The sequence below is a fragment of the Rhinatrema bivittatum genome, chromosome 9 (assembly GCF_901001135.1).
Source record: "Rhinatrema bivittatum chromosome 9, aRhiBiv1.1, whole genome shotgun sequence".
NCBI lineage: Eukaryota > Metazoa > Chordata > Amphibia > Gymnophiona > Rhinatrematidae > Rhinatrema > Rhinatrema bivittatum.
The window spans coordinates 792,392-814,177 of NC_042623.1; the positions used below are offsets into that span (position 1 = coordinate 792,392).

At 45.4% G+C, this 21,786-nt stretch overlaps 1 protein-coding gene across 2 annotated transcripts in view; it reads right to left on the reverse strand.

Annotated features, from left to right (window-relative positions):
• Positions 1-21,786, reverse strand: part of SEMA3C (semaphorin 3C) — a 276,094-nt gene that overhangs the window by 143,121 nt on the left and 111,187 nt on the right. For both annotated transcript variants that reach the window (XM_029616209.1, XM_029616208.1), the window contains 2 exons: positions 21,421-21,483; positions 837-956 (listed from right to left, as the gene is read on the reverse strand). In XM_029616209.1, coding sequence (XP_029472069.1) covers positions 837-956; positions 21,421-21,483 — 183 coding nt within the window. The remainder of the gene's footprint in view (positions 1-836; positions 957-21,420; positions 21,484-21,786) is intronic.

The window sequence follows — 21,786 nt, forward strand, 5'->3', positions numbered from 1 at the left end:
CCTACACCCCAAAAAAGCTAGAGATTCAAAGAGAAGACTTATCCAGCTAACTTGCAAGGGATATTGAGTGACTTGGCCCTGCTGCTGAATAGCCCAGTGGCAGGACCTGGACCGTCCCAAGGGCAGGGACTTACAGGAGATGCATCAGGGGGTATGGGGGTCACCCACAAAGACTAAGCAGGATGGATATGAAGGTGGAAAGAACTGCGAGGTGGCCACAGAACCAAAGTGCAGTACAAGAAAGACAAGGGCAAAACAAGCAAGCACAGGCAAAAGTAAAGGCCACGATGGTGGCACCAAACACAGCAAGAGGGACACGGGCAGGGAAACAGACAAGACAAACAGGTCACGAAGGAAGGCAAAGGCAGCAGAAACCCAAACAGGGGAAGATGAAGGAGAGCTACAAGCAGGGCTGGAAAGCACCCAGCTGAGGCAGGGAGCTGCATGTGAGGCAGCACCAGCAGCACTGGCCCCACCATCTCCCTATCCCATTCCATCCCCAGACCTATCTTATCCTGTCCGTGGGGTTTACGTGTCCATACCATATAGGGCCAGGACAATCCCAAGTTGTTCCATTTCTGTTGGCTCTGGAGGGCCATAAGGGCAGTGCCATGTTGTTATAGGGAGGTACAGATGCTGGGTCAGGCTTAGAGTAAGGCACCTTCAATATTTAAAATTTTGCTGGTGCTTAGTGGTTTTTGGGGTGGGTAGAGGGGATTATGCCCTTTATTTATTTTTTTCAAATAAATGAAACAAAGCAAACCACAACTGAAATGAAAACAATGAAAACGAAAGAAAATGAAAGGAATGTAATAACTGAATTGGAAATGAGCTACCTGTGATCGGCGACCTCGGTTAACGTAAGTGCAGACAGGGCTGAAAGCACCAGTTCCACAGATGTACAGGTGAGTTCGGTTGTAGGCCTGAATGACACGCACAAAGTTTCCACAGCCATGCTTGAAGGAAGACAAGAAAGAGAAAGAATTATTGTCCCTTCTGATGAGCTTTGTACACACAATTGTAGCTCTGTATTAAGGATCTCTTGTGCAAGCCAATAAGGTGCTGATGCAATAAGACCTTAATGCTCGCGCTCAAGAGATCCGGCAAGGGATTAGTGTGAGCAGGCTAAATCTGCACGTCCTGCTAGGAAAAGAAAGAATTCCTTATGCAAATGTGACCCTCCCCCGAGGGGCAGTTAATTTTATAAGGACCAACCAACTTTGTACATGAAGTATAAACTTTTGTAGGTTCACTGGCCTAGAGGGGGTAAAACAGGGTCCCAGACGCCCCCACAATACCAAACCCGGGTCTCTCTGTACAGCTTCTGTGTGCAGTAACATTTGCCCTCAGTTCAACAGATCTAAATACTCTGACCAGAGAAGTAAGAAACGTTTACTGGAAGCAAAGCAAATAATACTGTGAAATGGAAACCCACAAGCAGCAATAAGCAGAGACAGAGAAAGTCCAAGTCAATGAAACACTGCAAAAATCAGTCAATTATGCAGTAGTATCAGTCACCTCTGGCAAGTGAAGAAAATGTAAGAGTACCTAATAGCAGCTATAGAAATCCGAGTGTCTCTGAATGTGCACGTAGCATTTGCCGGTGTGACCCATGCTGGAGTGGCTTTGAGGCAAGCTAGGATTTTATCTTTCTTGTCTTTGATGCACACTCCTTACCCAGGCACTTGCAGCCTGGATTGGCCTCTGTTGGAAACAGGATGCTGGGCTTGAAGGACCCTCGGCCTGATTCAGTACGGCATGTTCTTATGTTCTTAGCTCCTCGGTGCAGTTCCTTGGACAGCACAAACCCAACCTACCTTAGAAGTGCAGTAGAAGCAGAATTTTCTGGGGCGCCCAGGTAGAGCCAGTAGGGTTAATTTTTCCCTCTCCAAGAGTTATCCCTCTACTCAAACAGACAGGGCAGATCACAAAACTAGCTGTGCCCCCTCAGCTCTCGTTATTCCCGCTAGGCAGGGTTCAGCAGTCAGATCCCCTTTCAGTCCAAATGTGAAACTAAGTGCAGAGACTCCCCTTCCTTCTTTGGATTTCTGGAAGAGAGGGTGAGGGCTCCCTCAGATGCTACCACGGCAGGAAATGGCTCTCCTGCTCTCTCACAGCAGGGCAAGTCCTCTCTCTGCTCTCAGCTGCCTGGGATATTCAAAACTTTCTTTTTTCGCTTTGCAGAGGTCCTACAGATCCCATTGGCTCCTAGAGTCAGCTGACGCCATCTTTCTCCTCACTTCCAGCTTATTTTTTTGCCTGTTAACTGTTTGGTGGTGGGTTCTGTACACAGCACCTCAAAGACATAAAACTACTGTTTTATTTCTAGTTTTTTCCCCTCAGCCACAACAAGAATCAGGTTCAATTCTACTCAGCCTTCAGTTTTTACCAAATTTCTTGATTCTTTTCTGGGATTAGGGGCACTTAGAGACCCCAGGCTACGCAAAACACGTCTGAAAAATCACTACTTGAACAGGGGAAAGCCTTCCTGGTATAGCATAAGCTCAGAGAGGAATCTTTTGAAAGCTGGGTCACACAAATAAGGTTCAGCATGTGCAAAATAAATGTTGTATTTTTATTTCTTTCAGTAATGTATAGTCTGTTCTTTCCAGAACTGCTGTTCAAGGCAGATTACAACATAATACAAACATTAAAATAATGCATACAATAATAAAACATACAGATCAGAATAGTTCTGTGTACTCATCCTTCACACTGTTCTGAGTGCTCCCTAATGACACACTATTTAATATCAGATCAGGTGATAACTTGCTAATGTGGATGAAACTGAAGGGGCTCACATAACTGTAAAGAGAGGACCTGACAAATGAAGCCCATAACACTCAAACTGTACCTATAGACCCTTATGGATGAAATTTCTCCTTGTTAAAGTAAAACACAGGCAACACTCTGCACACCACAAACACGACTTAAGAATATAAGAACATAAGAATTGTCCTGCTGGGTCAGACCAAGGTCCATCAAGCACAGCATCCTGTCTCCCACTGTGGCCAGTCTGGGTCACAAGTATCTGGCAGGATCCCAAATAGTAGATCTGTTTCCTTTTACTCACTCTCGGGGATAGCAATGGCTTTCTGTAGTCTAAGTGACTAATAATGTTTTATGGACTTTTCCTCCAGAACTTGTCCAAACCTCTTTTAAACCCTTCTATGCTATTGTAATAGCGTGTAGTAGTCTCTGGCTTGCTGAAGGATCAAAAACCAGCTGGACCCCAGCTTTCAACAGAAAAGCACTTTTATTCTTTCACATAAACAAAAAGACAGCAAAAAAGCTGCTTACCTCAGCAGTGTTGCATCAAAAGTCAAGCATTCAGACATACAGGGTTCTGGCATAATTTCTGGAGCTTTCTTCTCCCGTTCTGGGCCTCTCTGCTCTTTCCTGAGCTTGGGCTTTTATTCCTCTCCCCTGGGAAATGTCTTGTGGCCTGAATTCCCATTCTGGGTATTAAGGTGTATTGGGCCAGATAGCTGCTCCTTTAAGGTGTTCTGGAGGCTCTTCACATTCTCTCTCCCTCAACTCAATTTTCTTACCTTTAGTTCCTGCCCCTAGCAGGGATACCTCCTGGGAAAGGACACTGGCATTCCTATTTACCTTTCCCACCCTGTGATGGGCCTGTCCCTTTCTTCTTTGAAAGAAGGGTAGATTTGGAGTGTGGATCTCTGACTACCCCTCTATCACCTTTACCTGCCTCTGGGCAATTTAAGGGAACCATCTTCCGCTAGGGCCTATTTAACATTTCTAGGGATACCCTCCCGCATCCATTCTGAAGGAAGAATGAAGGGTTCCTGGGGTGCTTGCAGTCTCTCATTTTGTCTCCGTAAGTCTATCTACTTTGGCCTCTGGTACCTATAAAACTCAGCCTTCCCTTGGTGGCGTTGCCATCAGGGTTTAGGGTGTCTTGGTATCCCTCACATAAAATCTGGGTGCCTCCAAGCAAAGATTTCTGGAATCAACCCTTTTTCATGTATAAAGTTGATTGAGCCAGCCTTAAGCTGAACCCATATAGTCTCAAAGTCCCAAGATAACAGGATATGAGAGCCATGGATGTACTCCCACTTCAAGGCTGGCTTGTCCAGCTGGTGCCTTCATCGAGATCTGTATGATAGGGTAGAGCCATTGGCCATAAGAACATAAGGAATGGCAAGCCCTACGCCTGCCTCTGACAGTGGCCGATTCAGGTTGCAAGTGCCTGGCAGAGCCCAGAAAGTAGAAGTAATTCCTCTTACTCACTCCCAGAAACAGCAATATCTTTCCTTAGTCTTCCTGGCTAATAAAGTGTTATGGAGTTTTCCTCTAGAAACTTGTCCAAATCCCCCTATGCAGAGTTCTACGGGACTGCTCAGCTGATTCCAGCCTCGTCTGCTTGCTCTTCAAGATTGTTGCTGTATAATAAAGTTGTCTCTCTGTTGTATATCTACTGAGATCTTGCCTGTCGGGGTAAGGGCCCACAGGGCGGAGTCTTCACTCGCCTCGACCCAAGGGCCCACTATTCAGTTCAAGACACACCGAACATAACAAGGTCAGGGCAGGCAGCGGTCAGGCGGAGTCCTGGAACAAGCAAGGTCAAAATCAGGAGAGCAGGCCAAGGAAGCAGAGAAGCAGGGAAGGAAATGGAGAAGAGGATCAGGGGTACCAGGATCAGGAGTCAGGAACTGGAGCAGGAATCAGGAACGCAGGAGACAAGGCACGCAGACAACTTGCACTCAAGAAGTGCAGGACCTGTTGCTGAGGCGAGGAGGAAGTGGCAATGCAGGGTATTTATACCTGCCTTGCCTGACGCCATCTTCCCAAGCCGCGGGGAACTTTCCTGCTGCTGGTCCTCTAAATCCTGGTGAGCAGCGTGCGCCTAGAGGGCCTGCAGAGAGCATCGGTGTTGGTGGTGCCAGGGAATGCTGTGAAAGCAGGCCGCAGCGGCGGCAGCCGGGGCCAATGGCAGGAAGCAGTGAAGGGGGCAGCAGGAGGCCGCTAAGGTGAGGGGAACGTCACAAGCTCACGCAGCAGGGGCGCCTAGCATGGGGGAGAGGCTGGTTGAGAAGGGGGGTTTATGTTTGAGTTTATGGGGGAGGGGGAAGGAGGTACCTGTTTAAATTAAGATGGGAAATCCTATAAAAGTGCACCATTCGCTAAATTAGACAGTGTACGGATTGGTACGGATGTTATAACAATGCTATATGTTTGTATTCTGTGCTCAGCTTCCTATTTCCAGTTTATGTGCAATGGCTGAAACACAGGCTATATCTCTGAATGTTCGAGGGATAGCTACTCCAGTGAAAGTCCCTGGAGGTCCAGCGGGGGTCCGGGAGCGATCTCCTGGACTTGGGCTGTCGGCTGCCAGTAGTCAAAATGGTGCCGACGGCCCTTTGCCCTCACTATGTCATTGGGGTCGACCAATGGTGGTGGTAGTCCCTGTGACATAGTAAGGGCAAAGGGCCGTCGGCTGCCAGTAATCAAAATGGCGTCGACGGCCCTTTGCCCTCACTATGTCACAGGGGCTACTGCTACCATTGGTCGACCCCAGTGACATAGTAAGGGCAAAGGGCCGTCGGCGCCATTTTGACTACTGGCAGCCGACAGCCCAAGTTCAGGAGATCGCTCCAGGACCGCTCCTGGACCCCTGCTGGACCACCAGGGACTTTTGGCAGGTATTGGGTAGGGGGTTGTAGTAAATTAATTTTGGAGGTCTTGGGGGGTGTCAGGAAGGTGGGGGTTTTTGTTAGATTTTTACTTTTTTATTAAAGATTTGTCTGCGAGCCCTGGACCCCCGCTGGACCACCAGGGACTTTTGGCAGGTCTTTGGGGGGGGGGGTTATAGTAAATTAATTTGGCAGGTCTTGGGGGGGGGGGGTGTCAGGAGAGTAGGGGGTTGTAGTAAATTAATTTGGTAGGTCTTGTATGGCTCTCACGGAATTACATTTTAAAATATGTGGCGTTCATGGCTCTCTCAGCCATAAAGGTTCCCGACCCCTGCTCTAAAAGAAACTGCTTCAAAGTCACAAAAGGGATTTCACAGCTATTTTTGGGAAATTCAACATACGCAAATTCAAATATCTAGCGTTATTGTCAATAAATACCAAGCGCCTGGGAAAAGCCGACTGCTCTTTAATGATAGCAGCATTTAAGGCTTGAAATGCCTGGCTCTTTTTCTCATTATCCAAAATTTTATTTGAGGCAAAGCTATCCAGTTCTTGGACCTCTAGAATTTTTTGATGGGAATTAAATGAGAGAGAGTCCATTTTTTGCTCCAAACACTTTAAAGAAGACCCAAAGCTTGCGACCAGGCCCCAAGTTGCCTCTAAAGTGACCTCCTCCGGACGAGATAACAGAACCAGGGACTCACCCTCTACGCTGGCAGGATTTTCCCCATGTTGACCAAAGGGGAGATTTTTCGTCGGCATCCCTGATGGCAACACACCAGCCCGAGCCACTCTCAAGCTCGTCTCCATTTCAGGGCCAGATGGCGTTCCTGCACTCAGCGTCAGCGAGGAAACACCCTCTCCTCCTCGGGTGCTCCAGCCGCGTCATCGGTGAGCGCCTGAGAGAGAACCTTGCTGGGATCACGCTGCGTCGGAGGGAGGCGAAGCTCTGGGCTGAGGGACGCCTCACTTGCCGGAGAACACAGCTCTCCCCGGCTGCGTCTCACATACAATGTCCTTGGCTCCCTGCTCAGCTGGCTGGCTCATGAAGCGTACGATGTCTAGCTGCCCCGAAAGGTTCAGAAGGGAAAACGCTCAGTTTCCCCTTACACATGGAAGGTATGTTAAGATCCAGGAATCAAACAAAGAGAGAGAAACAGGGCTAGCAAACGCTCAGCGCCTGACTATGCCGCCATCTTGCTTTCCCCCTGCATCTGCTTTCTTAAAATTCATAAATATAAAAAATATTGAGACATACCTACTCCTTAATCAGCTTTCAAAATTTTAGCAACTGAACAAATTAAGTTGCAGACAGAAGCCCAGCAGCAAGATGGGCTCTCTCCAGTCTTTTGCATCAAATGCCACATGTCAGTGAGAGGTTGTATGTGGGCACCTGCTGCAAAGAGCTTCTGGCTCTCCGAGAATGAGTCCAAAAATCTTCCCCTTGTCTGTGGTAGACAGATGCCCCAAGAGTCACTTCTAAAATATCTCAGGAAAAGTGCTCTCTTTTTTTTCTAGAGACACTGCAAAGGATTGGAGAGCCAGAGCAGTAACCCTTCCTCCCTAGATAATTACTTCACACAGTTCAGATGTTTATATGCTGCAGCAACACTTTTACTGAATATCACCCCTCCAGTGATTATGCCAAATTTGATTACGTTATGAAGACTATTATTTAGCAGCCCCATCATTAGGGATGTGAATCGTGTCCTCGATCATCGTCTTAACGATCGATTTCGGCTGGGAGGGGGAGGGAATCGTATTGTTGCCGTTTGGGGGGGTAAAATATCGTGAAAAATCGTGAAAAATCTAAAAATCGCAAAACCGGCACATTAAAACCCCCTAAAACCCACCCCCGACCCTTTAAATTAAATCCCCCACCCTCCCGAACCCCCCCCAAATGAGTTAAATAACCTGCGGGTCCAGCGGCGGTCCGGAACGGCAGCGGTCCGGAACGGGCTCCTGCTCCTGAATCTTGTTGTCTTCAGCCGGCGCCATTTTCCAAAATGGCGCCGAAAAATGGCGGCGGCCATAGACGAACACGATTGGACGGCAGGAGGTCCTTCCGGACCCCCGCTGGACTTTTGGCAAGTCTCGTGGGGGTCAGGAGGCCCCCCACAAGCTAGCCAAAAGTTCCTGGAGGTTCCGGCGCCTCGCTGAACGACCTCCTGCAGTCGATCTCCTGCCGGCGCCATTTTCCGTACGAAAACGATTCGCAGCGGGAAATCGCTCCCTGACCCCCGCTGGACCTCCAGGAACTTTTGGCCAGCTTGTGGGGGGCCTCCTGACCCCCACGAGACTTGCCAAAAGTCCAGCGGGGGTCCGGAAGGACCTCCTGCCGTCCAATCGTGTTCGTCTATGGCCGCCGCTGAAGACAACAAGATTCAGGAGCAGGAGCCCGTTCCGGACCGCTGCCGTTCCGGACCGCCGCTGGACCCGCAGGTTATTTAACTCATTTGGGGGGGGTTCGGGAGGGTGGGGGATTTAATTTAAAGGGTCGGGGGTGGGTTTTAGGGGGTTTTAGTGTGCCGGCTCACGATTCTAACGATTTATAACGATAAATCGTTAGAATCTCTATTGTATTGTGTTCCATAACGGTTTAAGACGATATTAAAATTATCGGACGATAATTTTAATCGTCCTAAAACGATTCACATCCCTACCCTTCATAATGATTGTGCGTCCCACTGAAGACTAGATGTAAAGTAACGGCCCTGCTAGTCTCTCACAGAGACTCTTCATACCTCACGATGGGCAGGACACATGGTGCTGTGTAACGAGACAGGCTCCAGGATACTGGCATCTGAAGCCATCATTGCTGGAGCTAGCTTGGCCACTGAGCACTGCAGGCATTCAGAGACTTCATCTTGCTGAGCTCAGCCCAGCCCTTGAATATTTATTTAGATTTTTATATTCCATTTTTTGGCACTTCAAAGTGTACATCTAAGTGGATTATATTCAGGTACTACAGATATTTCGCTATCCCCACAGTTCTTACAATCTTACGTTGTACCTGAACCAATGGCACAAACGCAAAGGGCTTCCTTCTAGGGTAATTCTCTCCATGGGCAGGGACTAGCTATTAGGGATGTGAATTGGGCTTCGGACGATTGAAAATATCGTCGATATTTTCAAAATCGTCAGAAATCGGGGGCTCCCCCAAAACAATAGGAAAACCCCACGATATTGATCGTGGGGCTTCCCTTATCATTTTGGGGGAGGGCGGGAAAAACGGCACACAAAAATAACCATTAAACCCACCCCACTGGACCACCAGGTACCTGTAAAAAGGTTTTGGGGGGAGGGGGGGAAGCTAAGGGGTTACTTTTAAAGGGTCAGGGTGGGTTTTTTGTTTATCGGCTGGGCAGCCGATAAACAAAACGCAATCGGGCCCAATGGGAAAAAACCCACATGTGAATCTGAACCGGAATCCGAACCGATTCCGGTTCCGATTCACATCACTACTAGCTATACCCTCTTTGGACCCCCTCCCCCCCCATCAAAAAAATAGAAGATAATGACAAATCAGCAGCAGGGCAGGGGAAACAAGGAAGAGGACACAGAGGATGCACATAGATACATTCCATAAAATAAATCCATATCTCTTAAAAGAAGCAAATGTATTTCCATGCAAAAAGTTACAAAAAGATAAAGCTCTTTGCTGTCATTGCTGTTGTAACTGTGCCAAAGATCGATCGCTGCGGGCATCCAGAGAAAAGAGCAGTGTGCATCTCAAAAGCTTTTTCTAACAGTGGTCAGCCACAGGGGCACTGATCATCCTTCTGAGTGATTCAATGCAAACAGTCAGTCAGAGGCAATGCAAACAGTCAGTCAGAAGCAATGCAAACAGTCAGTCAGAAGCAAACAAGACTAGAACCAGAATCCTAGACTTTAGAAAGTGCCAACTTTAGGAAAATGAATGTTTATGTTAAGGAAACCTTGTCAGGAGGAGGGAATCTAAGAGGTACAGAGGAATTATGAAGAGCAATAAAAAGAAGTATTGAAATGGCAACAAATCTTTGTGTCAGCAGAAAGAAAAGATCAAAGACCAATACGGTTCACTAAAATATTAGTAGCAAATGTAGGAGCATTCAGAAAATAGAGACCGACAGAGAAACAGTCTGGTGTAGGAAAATTTCCAGGAGAAAGAGGGAGTTAGGAGGGGCAGCTGGAATGCAGAGGTTCAGCTGAAGAATTACAATACCTAATTGGTTAACATAGGGGGAAAACTTTCTGTAGATACTAGGGGTGTGCATTCATTTTTGACGTATTGGCAATCCACAACGCATATGTCCCTATTCATTGTATTCGTGGGGTCACGAATCGTGTGGCGAACCCCCACGAATATAACATATCTAACGAATAAACCTCCCACCCTCCTGACCAACCCCAAGACTTGCCAAAAGTCCCTGGTGATCCAGCAGGGGTCCTGGAGCGATCTCTTGCATTCGGGTCGTCGGCTGCCAGTATTCAAAATGGCGCCAATAGACATTACCCTCACTATGTCACAGGGGCTACCGGTGCCATTGGTCGGTCCCTGTCACATAGTAGGAGCAATGGACGGCCGGCGCCATCTTGTGCTCCTACCATGTGACAGTGGATGATCAATGGCACTGGTAGCCCCTGTGACATAGTTAGGGCAAAGGCTATCGGTGCCATTTTCAATACTAGCAGCCGACAGCCCAAGTGCAGGAGATCGTGCCAAGACCCCTGCAGGACCACCAGGGACTTTTGGTAAGTCTTGGGGGGGGGGGTCAGGAGGGTGGGGGGTTGTACTTAATGAAATTTAAAGGGTTGGGATGGGTTTTTTTGGGGGGAAACAAATACATATGTAACTAATGAACGAATCGGGGTCCCCTGAGAACGGATGCAACAGATTTGGCTCCCCACGAATACGAATGCCGAATGGGACAAATCCATTCCTGCTGCACATCCCTAGTAGATATGTAAATAAAAAGAAGAAGACTGAAAGGGGAACAGTAAGAATTAATGAGGACTACAGGTTTAGTGAAGAGGAGAGTCAGAAGAAAGCAGATATCTTCAATTATATAGATGGAGACCAATAACAATGTTTGGCCTGGCTGGTCTGGAGTGAGGGAACACCACCCGGGGAGTGCCATGAGATTGCAGATCAGGACTTGGGTCGGTCTTCTGCCTAGGGCTATGAAGCCTCTCCACCAGCAGTTCCGTTCCGTGCTATCGCATCAGCTTCCTCACAGCTCATGCAATTCAGCCTGTGGTGCAGCCTCTTATTAGGTGAATCCTTAGTGAACCTTGTATCCAGCCTTTCCAAGCTTCTCCTTGCCTACACCATATCCGAGCTTCAGCCTCACATAACCCTATCTCTTCCCTGCCTTGGCTCCTTGCCCTGAGTCTTTGTCTTGCCTTGTGGCTTCTGGTCCTTCTTGTTCCTTGCCTTGCAGGTTGAACCTTTGTGATCTGGAAACCAGTGGTGCATCTTGGTGAATGTTGGCAAGAGCAGGACCTGATATTAGTACAGAGTGCTGGAAAGGACTGGAACAGGATCTTGAGTGCAGGCAAGAATTGGAACTGGGGCTAGAGTGCAGGCAAGACAGAACAAGGACAGGACTGACAAAGACACACACAGAACAAGCAAAACTGAACATAAAAGCCCGAAGGCTAGCTAGACAAGAAGATATCAGGGGGCCCGAAGGTCATAAGCAAGACAGAAGATTTGAGAAGGCCACAGAGCTAGGCTAGGCAGAAGGCCTGAGAAGGCCACAGAGCTAGGCTAGGCAGAAGGCCTAAGAAGGTCATGGGGCTAAGGCAAGTCAGAAGGCCTAAGCAGGAAATGGGACTAAGGCAAGGCATAAGGTCTGAGAGGGCCACAGAGCTAGGCTAGGCAGAAGGCCTGAGAAGGCCACAAGGCTAGTCAAGGCAGAAGGCCTGAGAGGGCCACAGAGCTAGGCTAGGCAGAAGGCCTGAGAAGGCCACAGGGATAAGTCAAGGCAGAAGGCCTGAGAGGGCCACAGAGCCAGGCTAGGCAGAAGGCCTGAGAAGGCCACAGGGATAAGTCAAGGCAGAAGGCCTGAAACTGCAAGGCAAGGAACAAGAAGGACCAGAAGCCGCAAGGCAAGACAAAGACTCAGGGCAAGGAGCCAAGGCAGGGAAGAGATAGGGTTATGTAGGGCTGAAGCTTGGGTATGGTGTAGGCAAGGAGCAGCTTGGAAAGGCTGGATACAAGGTTCACTAAGGATTCACCTAGGAGGCTGCACCACAGGCTGAATTGCATGAGCTATGGGGAAGCTGATGCGATAGCACGGAACGGAACTACTGGTGGAGAGGCTTCTTAGTCAGGATACGATGAGGCTGCATAGCAGGTGAAATCATAACAAACAAAAGGCAAAGGCATAAGGGATTGTGGCCATTTCCTGAGGATGTATGCTAGTTACTAGCATAATTATAAAATTTCATAACATCATCAGTGAAAATAGCCAAACAGAGATCATTTAAACACAGCAGCACTACTATCAATTAGAAGCTAGAAAAAAAGCCATGCTTTACGCAATTTGCAGAAGCTCAAATAATCACCCAAAGCCAAGATCTTTTTGGGAATAGAATTCCATAGGTTGAGTCCCTAATAAGAGAGAGTTTTTTTCCGGGTCTCTATAAGTTTAATCTCTTTTGAGATTGGAGCCTCTAAAAACAAATATTGAGAGAAGTGAAGATGTTTTTTTTTTAAACATAAGCCATCAAATGGCTCCTCATATATCAATTTAAAACCAAGCAATAAAATGTTAAACTGGATTGTACTATGTAATTTCACTTGACCTGGCTTGGCCACTGTCTGAGGACAGGATGCTGGATTCAATGGACCACTGATCTAACCTAGCATTGCAAGTCTTATCTTCTTTCAGCTGACCATTTGTTTTAGTTTGAGTGCACATTTCATTTTTGGGAGCTTTGAAGCACTAGCAGACTAGGTTTTGTGATATCCTTGCCTTTCTTGGTATAGATAGGGAAATAAGTATTGTACATATCTTAGAAAGTGTGGAATGAGGGTCAGGAAAACCAAGATGTATCCAGTGAATCAGTGAACTCAGTGAGGTGGCAACATTATTTAGAGATAAACAGTTTTGAAAGCTACAACTTGGCAGTGAGACAAATAGAAAGTAATAATATGGGGGAAGCAGAAGGTAGGGAGAAGCAAAAGGACAGAACTAGAGAAGATGAATACAAGCAAAGCAAAGAAAAAAGGTCAAAGAATGAAACTTGAAAAGGTATTCCTAGGAAATCTGGAAAGATGAGTTTTTCAGGCCACTGATTTTCATACTTTACTTTCAAACAAAATATTGAAACTAATCTTCAGTATTGTAGTAGAATAAAATAGGGATGTGAATCGTTTATCTGACGATTGAAAATATCGTCAGATATCGGGGAGTCCCTGATAGCGATAGGAAACCCCACGATTAATTTAGTGGGTTTTCTTTTTTTTATAATTTAATCTTTATTAAATTTTCAATCACTCTTACATGATTAATAATTTTCCTTCATAATCAAAGTAAATAAATGTGTTAGTGGGTTTTCTTATCGTTATGGGGGGGGGGGGGGGAAGAAAGGACACAACCTAAAAACACAACATACTCATATGGATAGTTTAAAAAATTAAGGAACGCTATTAGAGAGAGGTTGGGGGGTAAAGCAGTGAGAGGGTGGTGGATGCCTGGAATGCTCTTCCGGAGGAAGTGGTAAAGACTAAAACTGTGAAGGATTTCAAAGGGGCATGGGATAAACCGTGTGGATCCCTAAAGGCTAGAGGATGGGCATAAATAAAAAAACTGCACAGAGTGGCAGTTACTACCTTGGGAAGCTTGCTGGGCAGACTAGATGGACCATTTTGGTCTTTTTCTGCCGTTATTTGTATGTTATTATGTTACACAGCTTTCAAAAATTGTCCAGTGTCACCAGTTTGTAAAGGGTGTACCCTGTCCCAAACACAAAATGGTGTGGCAAAAACAATCAAGAAAATGAAGAAGTCCCATCTGATGGAACACAGAGATGAGATTTCGACAATGTACTTTTGCCCTAGCTTGATAGTAGCAAGATAGAGAGTGAATCAAGCTAGGGTGAGAGTATATTGTAGAAATCTCATCTTTGTGTTCCTTTCCTCATTCCAAATCACATTTAATCTTCACTGACATGTACTGTGCTGTTTGTACATCTGACTGTGCATGTAAATCTGCCCCCCAAACCCTAGACCACAACCAAACCTCACCTCAAGTTACTAGATAGCTCTCTCTCTCTCTCTCTCTCCAGGAGCAGCTGAAAACATAATATGCGTTGCAGTAAAATACCTATGCAAAGCATTAAAATAGTGCACATTCCAGGCATTATTCATGTTAAATTTATAGCAAAATGATGAACCTAGTCCATAGATTGGTTACAGAGAAGGTATTCTCAGTTAGGCATTGATGTCTTAATCTAAAGAATATGATCAACACCATAACTAAAGATTGCTTCCACAGACTACAGGTGTTAAAAAGACTCAAACCTCTCCTATATTTCCATGACTTTAGGACAGTTCTTCAATCCTTGATATTTGCCAAAATAGACTACTGCAGCGCTCTACTCACCGGCCTTCCCAGCTCAACTACCAAGCCACTACAGATGATACAGAACGCCGTGGCCAGAATTTTAACCAGCACCAACCGGAGAGAACATATTACGCCCATCCTCCGAAACCTACACTGGTTACCAGTCAACCACAGAGTCCTACACAAATCACTAACTTTAATACACAAATCCATCCATAATCACCTTCATCTCGACCTTGAAATCCCTTTCAAACTCCATACTTCCAACAGACCAATGAGAGAAATCTACAAAGGAGTGCTACAAGCCCTTCCAACCAAAGCCACGCGCCTCATCTCGACCAGGGACCGAGCTTTTTCGATAGCAGGCCCAGCCATCTGGAACAACCTCCCCGCAGAACTCAGGCTGGAACCTTGCCTCCTAACATTTAAGAAAAAACTCAAAACTTGGCTGTTCCGCCAAGCCTTCCCGGATCCCTCGGACACACATTAAGATGATTAATCTGCTCACGAGCAATGGAACTCCGCTCCTCCTCTAAGTACTTCATTTACATTAGCACTCCCTCTAATAATTTATCTAACACTAGACCGGATTCCATTATGACTCGTTCTTAATTTAATGCCCTCTTCGGGCCTTTCCTTCAAGCTGTTTAAGCTTCCAAGTTTATGGTCCTTGTTAAATGTAACTTTTGTTTCTCTGATTATAAAAAAGTTTTTCTTTCCGTTACAGTTATATATCTCTGTTCAATGTAAACCGATCTGATATGGTATTCAACCATGAAGGTCGGTATAGAAAAATGCTAAATAAATAAATAAATATCTATCAAGAGAAATTTACTAGTACATATTAAAATTGATCTAGTATATGAGGCAAAGAGTAATGATAATTATAAACAAAATGGTAGTTTTCATGTTATAGTCAGTGAGCTGTTTAGAGAATTTTCCATTCTCTCATTTCATTGATTTATTCTTCATGATTCTATTATTATTTTTTGTCTTTATTTTTGTGGTTCTATATTTTCTGAACTCCGGCACACTGTTAAAAGTCAACAAATAGTAGTTATCCCTCCTTTATTATTTTTTCTCATACCTAAAGATTAATTTAAAAGTACAGTATTCTCATATGGATATCCTATTATTCATATAAATGGAACTTTCAATCCACAATCCAAATAGCGTATATTATATGAACCATGTAACCGAAACTTTATTGGCACCTACTTTATAATCCTAACCAGACTTATTTATGTGCCTATCTGTAAACCGTTGTGATGGTATACTACTAAACGACGGTATAGAAAAGTTTTAAAATAAATAAATAAATAAATAAAATTCAATAATGCCTCGTGCAGGGCATTCCAGAGCTTTGAACCTGCTATTGAAAACACTCAATCTCTTATTTGCGTCATGTGTGTGCACAGTATTGTGGGAATGGACAATAGTCCTTTATTTTGAGATCTTAGTTTTCATTGATGGCTGTAAGGTTGTCGTGTCATGTTACGATCATGGACCCTTGGGCCGGCTGAGACAGTAGATGGTATGCTGCGGAGGCCCACAGCGAGTGTCTCAGCCGGGAGGCAGCACTGAAGAAATTCGGAAGAAGCTTCACCACTGGAAGTCCGCGGTCCCCCCAGGAGGAGCTCGTAGGGACCCGGACCTCTTGGACTTAGGTGGGACCCTATGCAACCAAGGGTCCGGACTGTGGCCGAAGAGATGGATGAAGGACGGCTGGGCCCAGGTAGTTGAAGAGTCTTCACCCTCGGAAGCCTGCGGCTGCCCCGGGAGGAGCCCGTGAGAGCCCGAGCCGCTGGGACTTAGGAGAATCCTCTGAGCCAGCAAGTACCGGATACCTGAGATGATGGAGGAAGCCGAAGTTGGAGTCCAAGAGCAAAGCCAGGTCAGAAGCCAGAAGTCCGATGTCCAAACCAAAGCCAGGGCCATAAGCCAAAGACGGAGTCGTGGGACGGAGCCGGGTCAAAGCCAGAAGTCAGAGAACAAACCAAACCAAACCGGGAGCGGAAGCCGGAGACGTGGTCAAGGGACGAAGTAGGGTCAGAAGCCAGGAGTCAAGAGTCAGCGGAAGTGAACCGAAGTCCAAAGCAGCAACTAAGACACAGAAGACTGTGGAACCTCGTTGCAAGGCAAAGGCTTGATCGAGCTGCAGGGTTAAATACCCTGCAGCATGTGACGTCAACAGAAGGCCGTCCTTGGATTTCCCGCACTGGCCCCTTTAAGAGTCGAGCCCCCCGCGCGCATGCCTAGGGGGCGGGGCTCAGCGCGTTGGATTGGCGGCGTCTCCCTCGAGCAGGGAGAGCCACGGCAGGCTGAAGATCGGGCCTACACGGCCAAGGAGAGCTCTGTGCGGGCCGGGCCGGCCTCAAGGTTGGAGGAGGGACCGGGGCATGGCCCCGTCCCGTAACATGTCACTCCTAATAAGCTGGTGTTATTGAAGTGAATGATGTTGAATATTATTGTTAATACTTTATAGTAGATTCTGGATTGTACTTGTAACCAATGTAGTGATATCAGCGAGGGAGTAATGTGATCATATTTCTTAGATCCTAATAATAGTGTTGCTGCAGCATTTTGTAGTAGTTGTAGTGGTTTTAAGTGACTTGCTAGAAGCCCTAGTACTAAGAAGTTACAGTAGTCAAGATTTGAGAAGATTAAAGTTTGCAATACAGTACGGAAGTCTGCAAAAGTGAATAATGGTTTCAAACAATGTAGTATATGTAACTTTGTGTAAATTAATTTACTGATGTGCATTTTCAATGGAAGTTACCTATTCAGCTGTACACCTAAATCATAAGAAAGAAGAAGAAGATTTGATTTGAGGGATTCATTTGATTTGAGGGATTCATTTGAAAATTACCCAGGACAAGGGCAGGTAGTTTAACTGTTGATGAGTTTCTACTTAGCCAAATGATTTCAGTCTTTTTACGGTTTAATGTCAGTTTAATTTGCGATAGTTTCTGTTGTATTGCTTTCTTATAGGTAGAGAGAATCAAAGCTGTGTTTTCAAATGACCTGGAGAGTGGGCTGTAATACTGTAAGTCGTCAGTGTACAAAGAGAAAGTAATTTACACAGTGGGAGCATGTAAATATTGAATAGTGTGGCTGAGCCTTGAGGGACACCTGTATCACATTGGAAAGTGTCAGATATATGATTGCCCAGTTGGACTTGGAATGTACTGTTCGATAGAAGTGAAGTGAACCATCTGAGACTTATGCCATCGAAACCTACTGTTCTCATCTGATAGCATAATATGTTATGGTCCACAGTGTCAAAGGTGGCTGTTAGGCCAATTAGCACAATGCGATAAGATTCATCTGTGTCAAGCTGACATAAAACCAAGTCCGTTAGTGAAAGAAGTAAAGTCTCAGTTGAGTGATGTTTCCTAAATCCAAATTGATTTGGGTAGAGAATATTTTGATCTTCCTGGTGATTTACAAGTTGGGATAACACTACTTTCTTGAGAACCTATGCTTGAACAGCAAGTTGGATATTGGACAATAGTTATCCCAATCATCAGTTCTACCAGTCTTATTTTTTAGGATCGGCTTTATTACTGCTTATTTTAATTCATGTTATATAATTCCTTCTGATAGTGAATGATTAGTTAAGGTTGTGAATGCCAGAGTGATAACATGGTGTACTTGTTTCAAAGAACTGGTTGGTATTGGGTCACGTAGGTGAATAGCAGGTTTAATTTTAGCAATGATTTGACTGATTTCCAATTTTGATACTCTGTCGAATGATAGATGAACACTGCAGTATGTGGAAGGACTCTCTCTCCTGAGGAGCTTCCCCAAATGGTTTACTTGGCACTAAACAGAAAGCTAGCCTGGTTTCAGTCTCTTTCAGAAAGACCATGGATATCTCCGGAAAGGAAGTCTCTCAGTCTCTCAGCTCCTGGCTCCTCTGTCCCTTGTTGGGATTTTACATGTAGCTTGGCTATGAATCAAGAACAGCTGTCTCTCTCACCTCAGAGCACAGATGTCTGTCTCTCCCTCTTAATAATTAGCTCTTCAGGAGAAGAACTGATTGCAGGGCTGCCAGATGCACTCCTCTCTTCCTGGCTCCTGGCTATCCCTGTCCCTCACACACAGAGCCAGCCAAATTTCGCCTTTTCTATTTTAAATGGTCTCCCAGCATTCCTTTGGCTTCCTCCTCTGCTGATTATGTAGTGCTGTTCTCTGGGCAGGCTAAACAGTACAGCCCTTTCCCAACTTATTAACACTGTGAATGCTGGTTCTTGCAGAACATTTGTCATTCACAGAAGAGGACGCAGTTTTTTAAATGTATTTTTATATCCCTTCACCTTGGCTGCAGCGGCTTGCAGTTTCTGTAGGATTGAGAACCTCTTTTTGACAGATCCAAAACACATCTCTCAGATCCAGATGCAGCTCGGTCCACATTGTAAGGCTCTAACACATGATAAGCTCATGGGGGAAGGAACTTTGGCAGGGCTTAGAGGTCAATTTTGAAGAAACATTTAACTAAATTTAGTTAAAGTATTACCATCAACCTAGAGCAGGAGTGCTCAAGCCGGTCCTATGGAACTGCAAGCCAGTCAGGTTTCAGGATATCCCTAATCAATATGCATCAGATTTATTTGCATATGCTATTTCCCATGTATACAAATATTTCTCATGCATATTCATTAGGAATATCCTGAAAACCTGACTAGCTGGGGGCAGGGGGGCTATAGGATCATTTTGAGTACCTCTGACCGGGACAGCGAGATTTCAATTGAAAATTCACCTAAATCACCTGGTTATAACCTGATTGCTTTTAAGCCTGTTGCTCATGTGTGTGAATATAGCCAGCTAAGTACAGCCAATCATTCATGCTAGCTGTCTGAGATTTCACTCTGACCCATTCATGCCCATGCCTACATTCTGAGTAACTAAAGGAAGCCACCTAATAAAGAAAGGCGACTATGCTTAGCTGTTCTGCAGAGCTAAATGTTCAGGGGGTTTGATCTATCTGCCTGAGTTACCCTTTTGAAAATGTTCCCCTTCGACTAGAGCAGTGGTTCCCAATCCTGTCCTGGGGACCTCCAGCCAGTCAGGTATTCAGGATATCCACAATGAATATTCATGAGAGAAAATTTGCATGTTATGCAGGCAGTGCATGCAAATTTTCTCTCATGCAGATTCATTGTGGGTATCCTGAAAACCAGACTGGCTGAGGGGTCCCCAGGACAGGGTTGGGAACCACTGGACTAGAGGTTCTCATCCCATCCCTCAGAATTCACCCAGCCTGTCAGGTTTTCTGGATGTCTACTAGAGATGTGAATCGGAACCGGAATTGGTTCGGATTCCGGTTCCAATTCACATGTGGTTTTTTTTTCATCGGGCCCGATCGCGGTTTTGTTTATCAGCTGCGTCCGAGCCGATAAAGAAAACACCCACCCCGACCCTTTAAAACTAATACCTTAGCTTCCCCCACCCTCCTGACCCCCCAAAAAACATTTTACAGGTACCTGGTGGTCCAGTGGGGGTCCCTGGAGCGATCTCCCGCTCCCGGGCCGTCAGCTGCCACTAATCAAAATGGCACTGATGGCCCTTTGCCCTTACCATGTGACAGGGTATCCGTGCCATTGGCCGGACCCTGTCACATGGTAGGAGCACTGGATGGCCTGCGCCATCTTGTGCTCCTACCATGTGACAGGGGCTGACCAATGGCACCGGTAGCCCCTGTGACATAGTAAGGGCAAAGGCTATCGGTGCCATTTTGATTACTGGCAGCCAATGGCCCGAGTGCAGGAGATCACTCCCAGGAGGGTGGGGGAAGCTAAGGTATTAGTTTGAAAGGGTCGGGGTGGGTTTAGGGGTTTTTTTTGTTTGCCGTTTTTCCCACCCTCCCCCAAAACGATAAGAGAACCCCCACGAACAATATCGTGGGGTTTTCCTATCATTTTGGGGGAGCCCCCGATTTCTGACGATTTTGAAAATATCGTCCGATATTTTCAATCGTCCGAAGCCCGATTCACATCCCTAATCTCTACTGTGAATATGCGTGAGTTAGATCTGCCTACAATGGAAGCAGTGCATGCATATTTATCCCACACATATTCACGGTGAATATCCTGAAAACCAGACTGGCTAGGTATGCCCTGAGGACTAGGTAGAAAACCACTGCCATAGGCCACTAAATGTATAAACAATGAGTATCTGTGAGGTTTCCTACGAGGCTAAGAAATATTTTAAGATACAAGCTCCTTCCTCAGGCAATGTGGGCAGATAGGCATTGCCTGAGGAATGAACCTTAGAATTCTCTCCAAACTATCTTAAAACCTCTGTTAACCTTAAAAAAGTTGTCATCTCTACTTAGCTACTTTGCTGTGTTTCTTTTTATACTTGTCAATTTGGGTGGGTTACTACAATGCTCCCCTGTTAGGTTCCTGAGCCTGTATTAAGAATGAATATATTTGTTGATACCTAGGCCTATCACAACATTAGTCACCCACCTTTGAAGATTCTTGCAGTATTTTGGCAAAGGGTATTCTAGTGATGGCTTGACCCTACTGTGAGTGGATTGAGTGTAAGCATGAAAACTCCTAGTAGCTGCTAAAGAAGACCCATTGTAGCTGTGCCAGAATTTTATTTATTTATTTATTTATTTATTTATTTAAAGTTTCTTTTATACCGATGACCGTTTACACATCGCATCGGTTTACAGTTAAAAAGGAACAATTGGGCAGAACCCTTACATATAACATTGCTAGTTAGCTAGAAAAGAAATGCTCTGTAACACTGCACCAATTACCATGAGCATCTTGTGATATGTGACTGTCAACCCAGCGACTCTACTGAAAGGAACCATAGAGAATGACAGGACCGTCATTTAACATTGCTTTGCTAATCTGATGAAGCAGGCTAACCAGACCCCGATGACAAATGCTCGTTCCTGGAAAAACATCATCAACTGCTTGGGAGTAGATCCAGACGCGCATAATCTCATATGTTCTGCTTATTCTCCAGGAGGCATCTGGTACAAATCTTATTACTAAAATCCATCACTGAAAAGGACTTCATTTTCTTTACAAATATCACAGGTTCATAAAGCAGGTTGTGTAAGTGTTATTCTCTTTCTGAGATTTCATATCACCATTAGGTATTTAAACTAAACAACACCCTTCTGCTTTACATTTGGCTGCACTCAGAGTGCTCTGACTCATGGGCCAGATATTTCATTTTTTACTTACTGTGGGATCCTTCCCAGCCATTCTACATTCTTCAACTTTGTTAGCTGAGGCAGGCCAGAAAACCTGTTTGAAAAACAGAAAAGGTTACCTACTTTGAGCTTCACTTAATTATATATCATACATTGTTCTGCTGGGAAGACATGCACTATGACAAGTGAGAGCATCATAAAATGCGAAAAACATTTAATGCACTGATTCTAAGTAAACAGACAAGGAAGAAAATTATTCTATTTATGATCATTTTTTTCCAATCCAGAGGACCAAGCCAAAGATTCTGATGCAGAATTGCAGCAAGTGTAACTGTCTGTGTTCTCCGAGGAAGAGGACTACAGAAAACTACCAAACAAGGAATGAATGAGAGTTAGA